Source organism: Delphinapterus leucas, chromosome 7 (assembly GCF_059928025.1).
Source record: "Delphinapterus leucas isolate spDelLeu-1000000601 "Yukka" chromosome 7, BTC_Dleu_Yukka2, whole genome shotgun sequence".
In the NCBI taxonomy this organism is placed as follows: Eukaryota; Metazoa; Chordata; class Mammalia; order Artiodactyla; family Monodontidae; genus Delphinapterus; species Delphinapterus leucas.
The window spans coordinates 30,491,811-30,506,978 of record NC_143135.1 but is presented as its reverse complement, the minus strand read 5'-3'; the positions used below and the strand labels follow the sequence as shown (position 1 = coordinate 30,506,978).

The 15,168-nt window shown below is 37.5% G+C and overlaps 1 protein-coding gene across 1 annotated transcript in view; it reads right to left on the bottom strand.

The window, feature by feature from the left end:
- Window positions 1–3,704: 3,704 nt before the first annotated feature.
- CCDC34 (coiled-coil domain containing 34) overlaps window positions 3,705–15,168 on the bottom strand; it is a 54,470-nt gene continuing 43,006 nt past the window's right edge. The window contains exons 4-6 of the mRNA XM_022583738.3: window positions 12,096–12,254; window positions 11,395–11,536; window positions 3,705–9,971 (exon numbers count right to left, since the gene is read on the bottom strand). Of these exons, the coding sequence (XP_022439446.2) occupies window positions 9,757–9,971; window positions 11,395–11,536; window positions 12,096–12,254 (516 nt within the window). The 3' untranslated portion in view covers window positions 3,705–9,756. The remainder of the gene's footprint in view (window positions 9,972–11,394; window positions 11,537–12,095; window positions 12,255–15,168) is intronic.

The window sequence follows — 15,168 nt, the reverse complement described above, 5'->3', positions numbered from 1 at the left end:
ATAATGTGAATATTAGTGCACTTGATGTTGTCCCAGATGTCTCTTGAACTGTCCTCATTTCTTCTCATTCTTTTTTCTGTTCAGTGGCAATGATTTCCACTACTTTGTCTTCCAGCTCACTGATCGTTCTTCTGCCTCATTTAGTCTACTATTGATTCCTACTAGTGTATTTTTCATTTCAGTTATTGTATTGTTCATCTCTCTTTGCTTGTTCTTTGTATTTTCAAACTCTTTGTTAAAAACTTCTAACTTCTCACTCTTCATCCATTCTCCTCCCAAGTTCTTTCATCATCTTTATGATCATTACTCTGAACTTTTTCTCTGGTAGAGTGCCTGTCTCCACTTCACTTAGTTCTTCTTGGGTTTTATCTTGTTCCTTTTTTTTGGCCTAGGCTGCACGGTTTTGGGGATCTTAGTTCCCCGACTAGGGATTGAACCCACACCCTCGGTAGTAAAAGCACAGAGTCCAAACCACCAGGGAATTCCCACTGTTCCTTCTTCTTGAACATGCTCCTCTGCTGCTTAATTTTGTCTAAGTTGGTATCTGTACTTTTATGGATGTGGTAGATTAATTACGTTTCTCAACCTTGGAGATGTGGCCTTCTGTAGGAGACGTCCTATGCATCCCAGTAAGCACACTCCCATTTTGTCACCCAAGCTGTATGCTCTAAGTGTTTCCCCTAAGAGGGCTGCATGTTTCCTTCTATTGTGTCAGGCTATGTGGGCAGTCTGGTAGGCTTGGTTGGTCCCTAGCCTGGTTAGTTTCCAGGCCCTGCCTTGTGCAGATGCTGCTGGCTGCTGGTTAGTGGGGCCTGGCCACAAGGCAGCTACCTGCAGAACCCCAGTGGGCTCCAGGTCTAGTGCTGGCTCTCTGTTGGGCAGAGTCAGGGTCTAGAAGACTCCGAGGGTGTTGCCCCTTAACTGGTGGGTGAAGCCAGGTCCTGGAGTTAGTACCAGACTTTTAGCAGGCATAGCCAGCCAGGTCCTGGAGTGTGGCTGCAGGGCCCAGGGTTCCCAGAGCTGGTCAGATAACTGGTGGAGGGGGGACTGGTTCCTGACACAGTTGGATATGAGGCCTAGAGTGTCCTGAAACTTGTTTTGACCTGCTGATCAGCAAGAGCCCAACTCTTCCCAGGATAGGGTCTGGCTTGCTGTGGGTGGGCTGGGTCTGCAGGCTAAGGATTGTGGTTTTCTTAAGTCTTGTGTCTGCCCCATGGTGGGTGAGGCTGGTCTAGAGGCTTGTGCAGGCTTCCTGGAGGCCATTGGCAGTGCCTGCCCACTGGTGGGTGGAGCTGGGTCTTGGCCCTCTGGTGGGCAGAGGTGTATCTAGGACTGTGTCTAGAGGTGACTGTTGGCTTGGGAGGTCTTTAGGCAGCCTGTCTGCTGATGGGTGAGGCTGCGTCCCTGCCCAGCTAGTTGTTTGGCCTGACGTGTCCCAGTACTGGTGCTTGCAGGCTGTTGGGTGGGGCCAGATCTTGGTGCTAATGAGCTAGAGGGAGGATCCCACAATAGCAGCCACCAGCAGATGTACCCATGTGGTAGAAAGCTCCCAAATATGGCTGGCACCAGTGTTTATGTCCCAAGGGTGAGTTGCAGGGGCCCCCTGCCCCCACCTCTCCAAGAGACTCTCCAAGACCAGTAGGTAGGTCTGGTCCAGGCTCCTATCCAATTACTGCTTTTGCCCTGGGTCCCAGTGTACATGAGATTTTGTGTGCACCCTTTAATAGTGAAGTCTCTATTTCCCAGTCCTGTGGGACTCCCAAAATAAGCCCTGCTGGGCTTCAAAGCCAAATGCTCTAGGGGCTCATCTTCCTGGTACAGGACCCCCAGGCTGGGGAGCCTGATGTGGTGCTCAGAACTCTCAGTCCTGTGGGAAAACCTCTGCAATATAATTATTCTCCAGTTTGTGGGTCACCCACCCAAAGGTATAGGACTTGATATCACAAGTCCATCATTCCTGCCCAACTTGTTGTGGTTCCTTCTTTATGTCTTCAGTTGTAGAAAATCTTTTCTGTTAGATTCTGGTCCATTTCACAGATAGCTGTTCTGCAGACAATTGTGATTTTGGTGTGCTCATGAGGGGAGGTGTGCTCAAGGTCTTTCTACTCCAGTATCTTGGCCCCTCTCTCCCTATCCCTATGTTCTTTATGTCTTTTCTCTATATTCCAGCCTAGTCCATCTTCTCCCTGTCAGCACACGGTAGGCATCTGATAAATATGTGTTGAATGAATGAATGAATATCATGCTTCAAACTTCTCCTGGGAAATGTGATCCATCCCCATAGCTTCAATAAGTAAGTCAAACTGATGAGGTCTAAATATCTATCCCTAAACTGTATTTCTCACCTGGGCAATAAACTTGCATCTCCACAAGTACCCCATGTCAATATGTTTACAACTAAAGATTTCCAATTAAATACAACAGAATAATCATATACAATTATCTCTTTTCCTTCCCCAATCTCTGCTAAAAGGATGGCAAAGGAATTTCTTTAAGAAAGAAAGGGGAAAAAAAGGTACAAATCCACAAGGGTAAAGAGGACAGAAGAGAACAGTTAACTAACGATTTCAACAAATTTCTGGAAGGTGGAAAATGGACAGAGGTGAAAATAACTGAGTTAGGAGAGTAGCGGGGGTTAGGACAGTAGGGGTGTGGTGTTTTATCTCATCACTAAGAATATTAATAAGTTACAATTTTTTTCTGCTTTTTAAATTGGCTGTTTCCTCCAGGTGCCTTTTTTCCCCTTCTGTTTCTCTTTTCCTTTTAAAGGTTTCTAAATGATAAAACAGATACTGGGTGAGGGCAGGGTGTGAAGGGGGGAAAGAAAGCTGATTCAGCCTACAGAACCCTGGAAGGGCTCAGCATATGGAGACCCCAGGTACCACAGAGAACAGAGCTTATGCACTATCTGAACTGAAACATAGGTAAAGTGACAGTGTTTCATAATGAAATGTGATATACAGAGCCACCTTCTCAGATGCTACTCAGGAAAACTGCAGCTGGTTTATATTCACCAGGAAGATTAGAAGAATGTTCTCTGAGAAATTAAATAGTCTAAGGGGAAGGCTTCCAGGTATTTGGAGGTTCCCTCAACAACAAAATCCACCATCAACAAGCCCTGCTTATGCCAACATAGCTTCCATTCAGCTTTTTAATGCCCCATTCTTAAGTATGAACAGACAGAAATTCACATTGTGAACATAAATGTCAGACAGGGATTAACAAACATTTGAGAACTGAAAAAGAGAAAATGAAAGGGGAGAAAAGGCACCCGGAAGAAACAGAGCTGGTTAAGTACGAAGAAAAAAAATGGCAATTGATGTACTTAGAGATGAGACAAGATATTACAACAAAAAAATAAGTACAGGGTGTTATGAAAAAGGGAATAAACAGAAAAAACAAAGAGTGCTTGGGATTTAAAATAAGATAGCCATAAAAAATTATTCAAAAATTAGAAGATAACATCAAAGAAATGTCACAAAAAGTAGTCCCTCTTACCAGGGAAAAGAAAAAAGAAAGGTAAGATTAGAGGGAAAAAACACTTTAAAAAAATAATTAGAGAATTGATTCAGGAAGACAATAATTGCCTAAACAAATCGCAGAAAAAGACAACAGAGAATTCTGTGGGGAGGAAATTATCAAAGAAGTGATACAAGTAAATATCCCCCTGGAAGCAGGACTGTGAGGTAGCGAGAAGTGAGGCAAAGCTTTTATTACATTTTTATTTTTACACTGTGTGCATTTACTACCATGACAAACAATTTACAAGAAAACAAACAAAAAAACCCCTCAGTTTCTTACCCCCAAATCTGTCCTTCTTTTCTGTATTCCCTTTCTCTGCTAATGTTATCATCACCAGTTGGCTCTAAAACAAGTTCTACTCTGGATAGATTTTCCACACATCTCTTCTCTATCTCTACTGTCCTCACCTGATCCTGTCACCTCTCCCTGGAATAGTTCCACAATATCATTACTGCTAGCTCTGTTTTTGGCCTCTACCTCCCTGCACTGCCCCCATCCTGCTATTGAAATGCTTTCTTTTGGCTACACGGCATGTGGGATCTTAGTTCCCTGACCAGGGATTGAACCCACACCCCTTACATTGGAAGTGTGGAGACTTAACCACTGGACCACCAGGGAAGTCCCCCCTTTTTTTTTTTTTTTGAAATACTTTTAAAAGTTTTTCTTGCCTGCAATGGACTGCCGACAATGCTCTTCTTTTGCAGTCCCCTACATCTAGGATACATAAACCTTGAGGCTTAGAGTTGGTAGGTAGGTACTGTCCCTACCTACCTTATTCACCACGGCCACTCCTAAACCTCCCTACCTTCTTCAAAACTCCAAGTTCTTCTGAAGAATATTTCATCTGACCATACTAGCCAATATTGCTCTTTTTGACTGTTACCTGGCTAATAAGTTACATTGGTTCACTGAAATTCTAGCAGCCGGCTCACCAACTTTCTTTCTACCACTACTTCTATCATAATCCTTGACAATTTCAACATCCATATTAAAAAAAAAAATCCTTCCAATACTCTGGCTTCTTACTTTTTAAATTTCCTCAACTTCATTGATATACTCCATTTGGGTCACCACTGCTGTGGTCATACTCTGGATCTTGCTGTCTCCACCTTCTAACTACAAGCTCCTTCCTCTCCACTTTCCCTCAAGCATCCCTGACCCAACATTCTCCAATAGCACTGGAAACGCTCATCAACTGAAAATTCTTCCTCACCACCCATCACTCAGCCCTTGTTAAATACCATGTTTCAGTGCTATGATCACCCCCTTGAAATCATTTTGCTCCTTTCTCTCTCCATCCTACTTGCCCTGCTTGTCCAACCCTAATTAAGCCTTACTCTGCTCCTAAACCCAAGTAGCTAAACTTTCCTCCAGAAATGGAGAAAAACATGACAGAATCCCTTTTTGGACCAAAATTATCAAACGGCAAATAACATTGCCCATCGGTCAGTCCCACTGATTTCCCTGGTAAATTTGTCCTCCGCTCTCCAAAATGCTCACTTCTCTGTAACCTTTTCCCCTTCCTACTTGCAACAACACATGCCATCCCTTGGCTGACAGCCTTGCCTCCCTTTCAGGCCTCATTGAAAAACCAAAAGCTATCAGACAAGAACTGTCTGTATCCTCCTCCTACCATCAATGCTATTAACTCAAGCTACACCTAAGCCTATGTACTATGCATTCTCTCCTGAAAAAATGGAAGAAATTTCCTTGCTCCCACATATGCCATCATTTATTTATTTATTTTTTGCTATTTAAGAACTGCACTGCTAAAACCGTCCTTGATCTCTCCTAAATCTTCAAGTACCCTCCTTCACCTAGATCATCAACATCAGCAGGGACACCTGTTTATTATCACCTATTGTAAGCAAAACAAACAGAAAATGTCCTTGACCTATGCCCTCTTCCAGCTCCCACCTCACTTATCTTCTCGTCACTCTAAAACTTCTCCCAAGAGTTGTCTTCAGATATGGTCTCCACTTTGTTACCTCCCATTCTCTCAACTTACTTTGCACTTTCATACTAGTTTTTCATATCATATATATATATTACACAGGAGGGACATAGAACATGGTTGTTAAGCTTGGACTTTGAACTTAGTTCTTATCCCTATTCTGTGACTCACTTTTTTGTATAAAAGCAGCATAGCTTCTCGGTGCCTCAGTTTCAACTATAAGATGGGGATAATAAAAGTATCTCATAGGGTTGTTGTGAGGCTTAATGAGTTAGCACATATAAAAGCACACAGAATACTGCCAGGCATATAGAAAGTATTCAATACGTGTTTGCTACTGAGGTCAACAGTGGCCTTCCTTCATCTTACCATATGCAACAAGGAAGGCTCTTTCCTGCTTTTCCTCGTCTGTCAGGTAGCACTGGACAGACTGCACAATTCCCTGCTTCTAACACTTCTACTCATGGCTTCTGTGACATCATACTCTACTGGGTCTCCTTCTACTTCATGGCTGCTCCTTCTCAGCATCCTTGCTAGCTGCTCAATTTCTAAATATCTGAATACTCAGCCCTCTTTTTACTATCTAAACTCTTCCTAGGTAACCTGATCCAGTCCCATGCTTTTAAATACCACCTACATACTGATGTTGCTTAAATTTGTATCTCCAATCCTGGCTCTCCCCTGAGCATCAGACAAGTATCTAACTGACATTTCTACCAGGATATTAAGTTGTACCACGAATCTAACAGACCTAGGACAGAATTCTGAAGGACTCCCCTCTTTCCATTCTCAGCCTATACGTCTGCTCCTATCACTTTCTAATTCTGTGATAGTTATCATCATTCACCCAGTGGATCAGGCCTAAAAACTAGAAGTCATATCTGAGTTTTCCTCCTTCCCTCAACCAGACACCCAAATGTTAGCAGTCCTGTTTGCCTCACCTCCAAAATACATCCCAAATCCACCTCTACTTCTTATCATGTCGCTGCTGCCACGTTAATACAGACTATCACAATTTCTTTCCTGGATACTGCAAATCCTCCCAATGAGTCTCCCTGCTTTGATTCTTGGTCCCCAGCAAGCCAGTTTCCTCACACAGCCAGAGCAATCTCAAAGTATAAAACAGATCACATCAATTCCCTGCTTAAAAACTTTCAAGGGCTTCCCAATACAATTATGATAAAATCTGAACTACTGAACTCAGGATTATATATGATCTGGCCCTGCCTGACTCTCCAACCTTCACTCCTACTATTTTCCCCATTGCTTTCTCCACTCCAGCCACACCAACCTTTCTTCAAACACATCAGATTCATTTCTGCATTGGGGCCTGTGCACTGGCTGTTTCCTCTGACTGGATATCTCTTTCTGCAGATTTTAGCAAGGCAAGGCTAGCTCAGCAGCATGTTACCACTTCAGAGATGCCCATCCACCTAAAAGAGTGGACCCACTCCTCCACCCAGTCACTATTTATCCCAGTAGTGCCCTGTTTTATTTTCTTTATAGCACCTAGAGCCACATAAATTGTTTATATGTTTAGTATCTGTTTCCTATCACTGTCATGTAAGATCCCATGTGGGCAGCAGGGACTCTCTCTTATTCACAGATGAATCTCCAGCATCTAGAATACTCACTCGCACATAGTAGGTATTCAGTAAACATTGATTCAATTTGAAGAAAATGAAAACAACAGTATTCACTTTTTGCCCTTAGCACAGGGGTAAATGAAGATCCACTCCAAGTACTGACAAGTTAATTTTGATATATCACTAGTCAAGATTGGTATGTTAAACAAAGTCAGTTACTATGTAAATCAATTATCACTAAAGAAAGAATATTGGTACATCTTATCAGAATTATCATACAAAAAAGAAACAAACTTGCATTTTTTGGTACTTCCATGTATTATTTTACATCCCCACAATAAGTTTCTAAATTAGATAAGGTATTGAACATTGAAAAAAATGAGGCACCTTCCAGATAAGTAGATGTAAAACTAGGTCTATAATACCTGTGTTCTTTCTTTCAGATCATGAATTTGTTGACATTATAGGTTGCCTAGATATTTTAGAGCAGTTCCAATCAAGTAGCAGTAGAGTCAATGAGATATTTTAAAAACCTCAATAGAAATTTCAAACAGTTAATATAGTTTACAATGCCTAGAATACCAAGTATCTTGACTTTAAGAAAAATTGATTCAGCTTAAAAACACTAATCTAGTAACAGGTGTATTGATTGGTTTGAAGAAGTCTTTGATGAACAAAAATGGAATTTTAGTAATAAATGTTTGGTGGTCAAAATCTTTTAAAAAATGCACCATTGGGGTAGTAAAACAGGGTATCACAAGCCCACAGGATCAAGTCCAAATTCTGCAGTATACAGAACATTTTTACTCCGACCCCTGCTTCTCTCCCAGCTACTTCTCACCACATGTTCATGATGGTTAAGGTCAGCCTCATAACCATCTAGAAAATTCCTGCTTATCTTTCACCAACTCAAACATCTCCTCTTTGTAACCTTTCCTTAATCCCTTCTCAGGCTGAGCTATCTCTTATCTATGTTCTCAGATGAACTCTGAGCATGATTTTAAGTATAATGTATTACAGTATTTATTCTATGTTTTCCTGGCTAGGCTGTAAATGTTTACTGAATTAAAGAAATATATCATTCAAATTCCTAAATCAATATGCAAAACATTTCTCACAGAGCAAATGTTCAACTAACATTGGTCAAACTAATTAATTACTGATTGAATGAAAAGTTTTATTAGGATTATGGTTACAGCTAAAAGTTGCCTAAATGACTTAATCTGTGTAAAACTGAAGATTTTTTAGATATAACAACTATATCTAAAACGCCCAGGAACACAAGCCTATATATGCTGTTTTTTACACACAAGTTTATTGCTACCCTGGCAAATTCTACATTCTCTCTACATAGGAGAATTTGCTCGTGTAGAATAATCACCTGTTAAGTTTCACCGCATCTAACAGGTTCCAAGAAGGATGGTCAGGCCACAAAATCTCACCAATATTTTGACCCAACAAACTCTGACTCCTCCCAAACTGTTCTCTGCTTAGAAGTGAAAAAATAAAATAAAACCAAATGAAGATGCCTGGATTGAGTGCTCAGTCCTTATGGGGCTCACAGACCCCCATGAGCAGGAAAAAAAAAAATGAATTTTTCTAGATTTCTGACAATATGAATATTCTTCAAAGATCCCATTGCTGTTTCCTGCAGTTGATCAACACCATTGCAGGTTAATCACTAGAAACTTGACAACTGACTAACCTAGCAGAAACATGAAATACAGTCTAAATAGGAATCACTTTTAAATGAATTTACTGAACTTTATATTGCCCCAACAGATTTTCATTTCTTGATAGCCCACTAAGAAAAGATACAGACTTTTAAAACTTAATAAAAAGCGTTGAGTGCTACTTCAGTAATCCGTTGATATACTATCCTTAACGTGTATTTATTAAGATTTTTGATTTCAACTTCAGTAAAATATTACTCATTTCAACTTCAGTAAAATATTACTCAACATTTAACATTAAAAAATAATGCATTGATATTTCTAATTTTAAAATTAACAACGTAACTAATTATAACTATTTGTACAAAGTATAGCAAAGTATAGCAAAATATTAGTGTCTCAAGATTACTACATACCAATCTAAGACTGAGTCCAAAGCAGTGTTTTAAAATTTTCCTTTCAAAACCCAAACTTCATTTCTCTGTTACCAAACATGACTTCAGTTAGCGATTTACAAATATTTACACAGGGAAAAATATACCAAAAGCCATCAACAAAGACTGTTTTTGATTACTCTGGGATTCTAACCCATTTAGATTCTTCTAAGAATCATCTTGAGCATGCAGTTTAGAAATGCTTGTTTGAACGACTTAATCTTACATTGTTCATAAACACACAACATATTGAAAGAACACATGAAAAATTGTTGCTTTTACTGGTATTAGAGGGTAGTTTTAATACAAGCTAAATACAAACACAATTGTTAGATTCAGTCACTTATCCTGCAAAACAATATGCCAAGATCAACCTTGAAGCCAAGATCAACCTTGAAGCATTTATAAAAATGAAAATGTATAAAATATCTTCCTCAATTAACTCTAAGGACTCTGTATACAAATGCAAGAATTTGAACTTATCAATAATACATCAAATGTTGAGCAACTAATTGAGCAGTAAAAAAACAATTTCTGATCTTAAAATTAAATAGCTCCAGGTAAAAGCATGTAATTTCCCACATCTACTATCTTTGTATTCTGCACAGAGTTCCAAGGCAAAGATTGCTTCTGGATTTATGCATTACCAGAGAGGATGACCTGTTTGGCTGGCTTATCACAGGCCTTTTAGTCTTCTTTCCTGATAGATCCTTTGCTCCTTTGGGAGGAGGCACAGGAACTGGTTTCCATGGAATTGGGTTATAAAAGGCTGGCTCTGGATAAGAATTTCCACTGTAAAAACCTAAAATTATGAAAAAATCAGAACAAAACAAGAAGAAAACTTTTTGAGATCAAAGAAACTACATATTTTAAAATTCATAGAAAAATGTTAAAAGGGCAAAAATATCATTGATAAACCAATTTGACTCATTTAAAACTTGAACTCTCAAATATTTTCAAACACAGTAAGTGTTGAAGTAAAAATTAAAATATAAATCTAAGCATTCAAAGAACATTAATGTTCAAATCTATATATATAGAAACTCATAAAAGTTCTCCTAAGAAATTAATTTTAGAACCCTTAAATTGAACAAAATCTTCATTTTAACTCAGTCAGGGAAACCGCTGATTGTGTACATGTTTCTCCTAGTCGGACACTAAAGTTTGCAGAAAAAATGTATGTTGCATATGTAGCTAAAGTGAATCAAGATTCTTGTTTAGAACCACTTAAATTCTAAATCACTGTCACTTAATCAGATTTCATAATATCACTGTAATTTTGATAATTAAGAGCAGTAGAGCATTTGCAAATATATTTATTAGAATAAAACTTATTTAAATGCAAAAAATAAAATAATCCATTATTTCACCAATTAAGTTCTAGTCAATATGTATATTCCACCTAAGTTTTAACTTTACTATCCAATCATTTGGTTAAAACCACTGCTTATTACTCTTATTTCAAACGAGAACAAAAAAACAGAGCAGACCCTGCTCGGTAGCTGTAATGGATGACCTCTGTGACATGCAGGAGAGGCCTAAATCCTGACAGCAGGAATGTGTCATTCAGACATTGGCAACCCACTTTGACTGCATAGATATGTCAACACACACTTCACCACGGTGGTCAAAACAAAGTCTGGAATATGTCCTATTGTGTGAACAAAACAGAATGGGAGTATTTTTAATAATAAATCACTTAAACAAGTGAAGGCAGCTGTCAGCAAGGCATGAGCTTCCAACATGAAGTACAAAGAAAAACATGCATTGCCATTTATAATCAGACCAAGCCTAAAGGCCAACCAGGTCTGTGTCTGGTTCATGTGCTGTCTAGTATTCCACCCTGCAAAAAGAATGTGCCAAAGACACTGGAAGCTCTGCCTCAGAGAGGGTTAGAAAAGGGGAAGAAAATGACCCCTTCAATATATCCTGATTAAGGCTTTAAAATCCAAGGAATGTAAGAAAATTTTACTTGTTTCTTAACCTTAGAAATCATTACTTTGCAGTTTTACCACTATTGCCTTTAAAATGTATCTGGTTTTAGAGAATGACAACAAATTTGTAGTATCTCCACAGGAATACAGTATGTTATAATCTTCCAGAAAATAGTAATTTGAAAGAAAAAAGATTTTTACACATTTCCATTTCTGTCAAAAGGAAACATAATATATAATATTCACTCCTGCAATCCATATTTATGTAACCCACATAACATAAAAACCAACCTGTGAGTTTTCCATTGGCATAACCATAGCTCTTTGCAGCTGGACGAGGTTTATTTTTTGCATTTTCCAACCATTCCTTAAACTTTTTTTCTGCTATTTCCTTTTTTTCCTGTAATTCAGCCTGCCGTTGTTTTTCTTTTTCCTTAAAATGACAAGACCAAAGAATCTCCAGGGATATTCTGTAACTAAAAATTCTATTCAAATTCTACTGACTCTTTTCCCCAGTAGCTCCCCATCCCAATGGCTTTCTGATCAGAAATACTGAATCATAATTCTATAGAGAGCAAAATTTAACATGATCAGGGATGTGATATGAAGGTGGCTGCCTCTAAATAATGACATTAAACCTAAGAAGAAAAAAGCAATTTGCTGTTTTAAAATAGAATAGTAATTTATAATAATGTAATAAAACTTTCCATAAAAGTGCATTGAATAATATTTAAAAGCATAAACAACAATAAAAAGTTTGAACCTGACTGCAGAAATATCAATAGGCTTATTAATACTTCTCAACCTAAGAAAACCACAAATGCATATTCATTTCTGAAGCTTAATTATAGTATAACAAGTAGGGGTAGCTACATGTATTTATATTATGATAAGATAGTGCCAATTTTCTATTAGAAACTCTTTATACAATATAGCTGGCACATGTAAACACGAAAGTCATGTATTCTAACTGATCACTTTAGTGAAAATACCTTTTCTTTCTTCTTCTTCTCACATTCTTCAGCATTTTTTTTCTTTAACCATTCTTCATATTTTTCTTTTGCTTTTTCTTGTAAATGTTCTTTCTCCAGCTCCTTTGCTGCTTTTTCCTCCCTTTCTTTATTAATTTTTTGTTCCCTTTCTTTTCTTTTCTTAAATAAAAATGAAGGAATTTTAATTGGAATATCTGTAATCATCCTCATACAAGGGAGAAGTGTTATATGCAGCAATTCTCTAAACTTCAGTTATTTCTTAAAATAGGTGGTAAAATAGTGGTTGACACAGTGTGGCTTATGAAAATATATAACATACCTGCACTTACCTGATCAATTTTAGTCTACCAGCTTGAGTATACGTTTCATGATGGCCATAACAAAGGTCTTGTTTGACAAAGTACACTCAGAGCCTGGAACAGTGTTAAGTAAATAGTAGGTGTTCTATAAAGATTTGCTGAGTAAATTAGTGGACAGAAATTATGACCTATTAGACTGTCCTGAATCTTAGTGGGTTTTTTTTGATGGATGTTTACCCCCACTCTAAAATAGGAGCCACATGTGTACACATTCCCCAGACAATTTGCCAATACAAATACTTGGATAAATTTTCACCATCAAAGAGTTACAGAGCACAAATTTTGGCCCATTAAGTACTGCTATAAGGGCACATACAGACAAATCTCTGGCTATGTAATTCTTATAAGCCTTACACAGATCAAGGATTGGCAAACTATGGCCTGCAGGCCAAATATGGTCCATCAACCACCTGTATTTGTAAACAAAGTTTTACTGAAATGTGGCCACACATTTATTTACATATTTATTGCCTATGCTGCTTTTGCACCACAACAGCAAAATTAAATAGTTGCAACAGAGATTGCATGGTCCACAAAGCCTAAAATTTTATCTAGCCCCTTGAAGAAAAAACTTGACACAGACTATAAGTCAATGTTTCTTCCTTTTCTCACTCAAAAGATAATCTACCAACACAGCTAAATTCTAAATAACCAATGACATGGCTAGCTCTCTTAATCAAAGGTTTAGAAAATAATCTGCAAACATGAAGTATATGCAATACAAATGCCACATACATCACCCTTCATCGAGCAAAGAAATATGAGCCAAGAAATTCTTCCCTTAAAAGCATCTTGTAGAATACTTTAATACAAGCAATTCAAATAAGACCCAAGTAACGAACATCAGTTACATACAACATATGTCCAGTGCTGTGCAGGAAAGGCGGGTCTTAAAAATCAAAGCACGGGAATTCCCTGGTGGTCCAATGGTTAGGACTTTGTGCTTTAACTGCTGAGGGCACAGGTTCAATCCCTCCTCAGGGAACTAAGATCCCACAAGCCTTGAGGAGAGGCCAAAGAATAAAAAAATTAAAGCCCCTGTCATTCCACAAGTTGCTATATTTCCTTATTGTTGGTCTGCCAATAGCTGCAAAAGGAAATCCTTTCTTGCTGAGAACTCAATATCCATTGAAATAATGCTGGAATTTAACTATTGGGTTAAATTCCACAAAGAAGTTAAGTAATCTGCCCAAGGTCGCACAGATGGTAAATGACAGATCACTACATATCTCTTATATACATATGAGAGAACGCTGAAAACAATTTTTTGCCAATAAATTCAATTTAAATAAGATGTCAAAATTCCTTAAAAATACATCACTTTCCAAAACCGATTCAAGAAGAAATAGAGTAACTGAATGAGCCTCTACTTGTAAAAACAATTCAGAATTTAAAACTTTCCCACAAAGAAAACTCTAGCCTCCAGTTGCTTCACTGGTAGAGTCTATCACACATCTAAGGAAGCAACAGTACCAATTACTACACAAATTGTTTTAAAAAACAGAAAAAGGGAACACTTCCAAGCTCATTTTAGGAGCCCACTATTTCTCTAAAGTCCAAACCAAATATGAAAATTACAAGATAATATTAGGAATAAGTCAAGATAACTGCTCTCATCAGAAACATGAAATACTTAGGGATACATTTTAAAAAGACGTATAATAACCCTGTACGTTGAAAACAAAAAAAAGAAGGAAAAAACAGATAAATATGGCTTAAATAAATAGAAAAAAATCATGTTTATAGATTTATAATTTGATATTATTAAGATAGCAATTTTCTCCTGAATGATCTATATATTTAATGCAATCCCAATAGTATCAGGCACTATTCAAGCAAGCATGATTAGGGAAATTGATAAGCTAATTCTAAACAGAAAGGGTGCAGAGCAGCTAAAACAATTCTGAAATAGAAGAAAAACGATGGAAGACTTACACTATTTGATTAGAAAAATTTTAAATTCAAGAATTACTATATAAAGCTATAGTAAGCAGATAGTGTAGTACTGGCATAGGATATGGATCAATTGAACAGAATACAGTCCAGAAATAGACCCAGGCGTATTTGGCCAATAGATTTGAAATAAAAATGTCAGGGTAACTGAGTAGGGAAAATATTATCTTTCAACACAGTGTTGGAACAACTGTATATCCATATTCCAAAAAAATGAACCTTGACCCTTATCACATGCCAACATTAAAATTAACTCAAAATGCAAATAGGTAAAAGCTGAAGTTATAAAACTTCTAGAAGAAAACAATGGAGAATATTTTATAACCGTGGCATAGGCAAACGTTTCTTTAATAGAACACAAAACCCACAGACTATAAAAGAAAAAACAGAAATATGGAACTTAACCAAAATTTAAAATTTCTGCTCTTTAAACATATAAAAATATTAAAAGGAGGAAATATTTATAATACATGTTACAGGACTTAAAGGAATATAAGAATTCTTACAACTTACTATTAAGACACACAAAATGGGAAAAACTTAAACACTAAACTAAACAAACAAAAAACAAGAGATGTAGAAATGGTCAGTAGTGCTATGGATTGAATTCTGTCCCATCAAAATTCATATATTGAAGCCCTAATCCTCAATGTAACTTTTTTTTCTTTTTTTTAAATTGGAGTATAGGTGGTTTACAATGTTGTGTTTAGTTTCAGGTGTACAGCAAAGTGATTCAGTTATACACAGACACATTCATTACT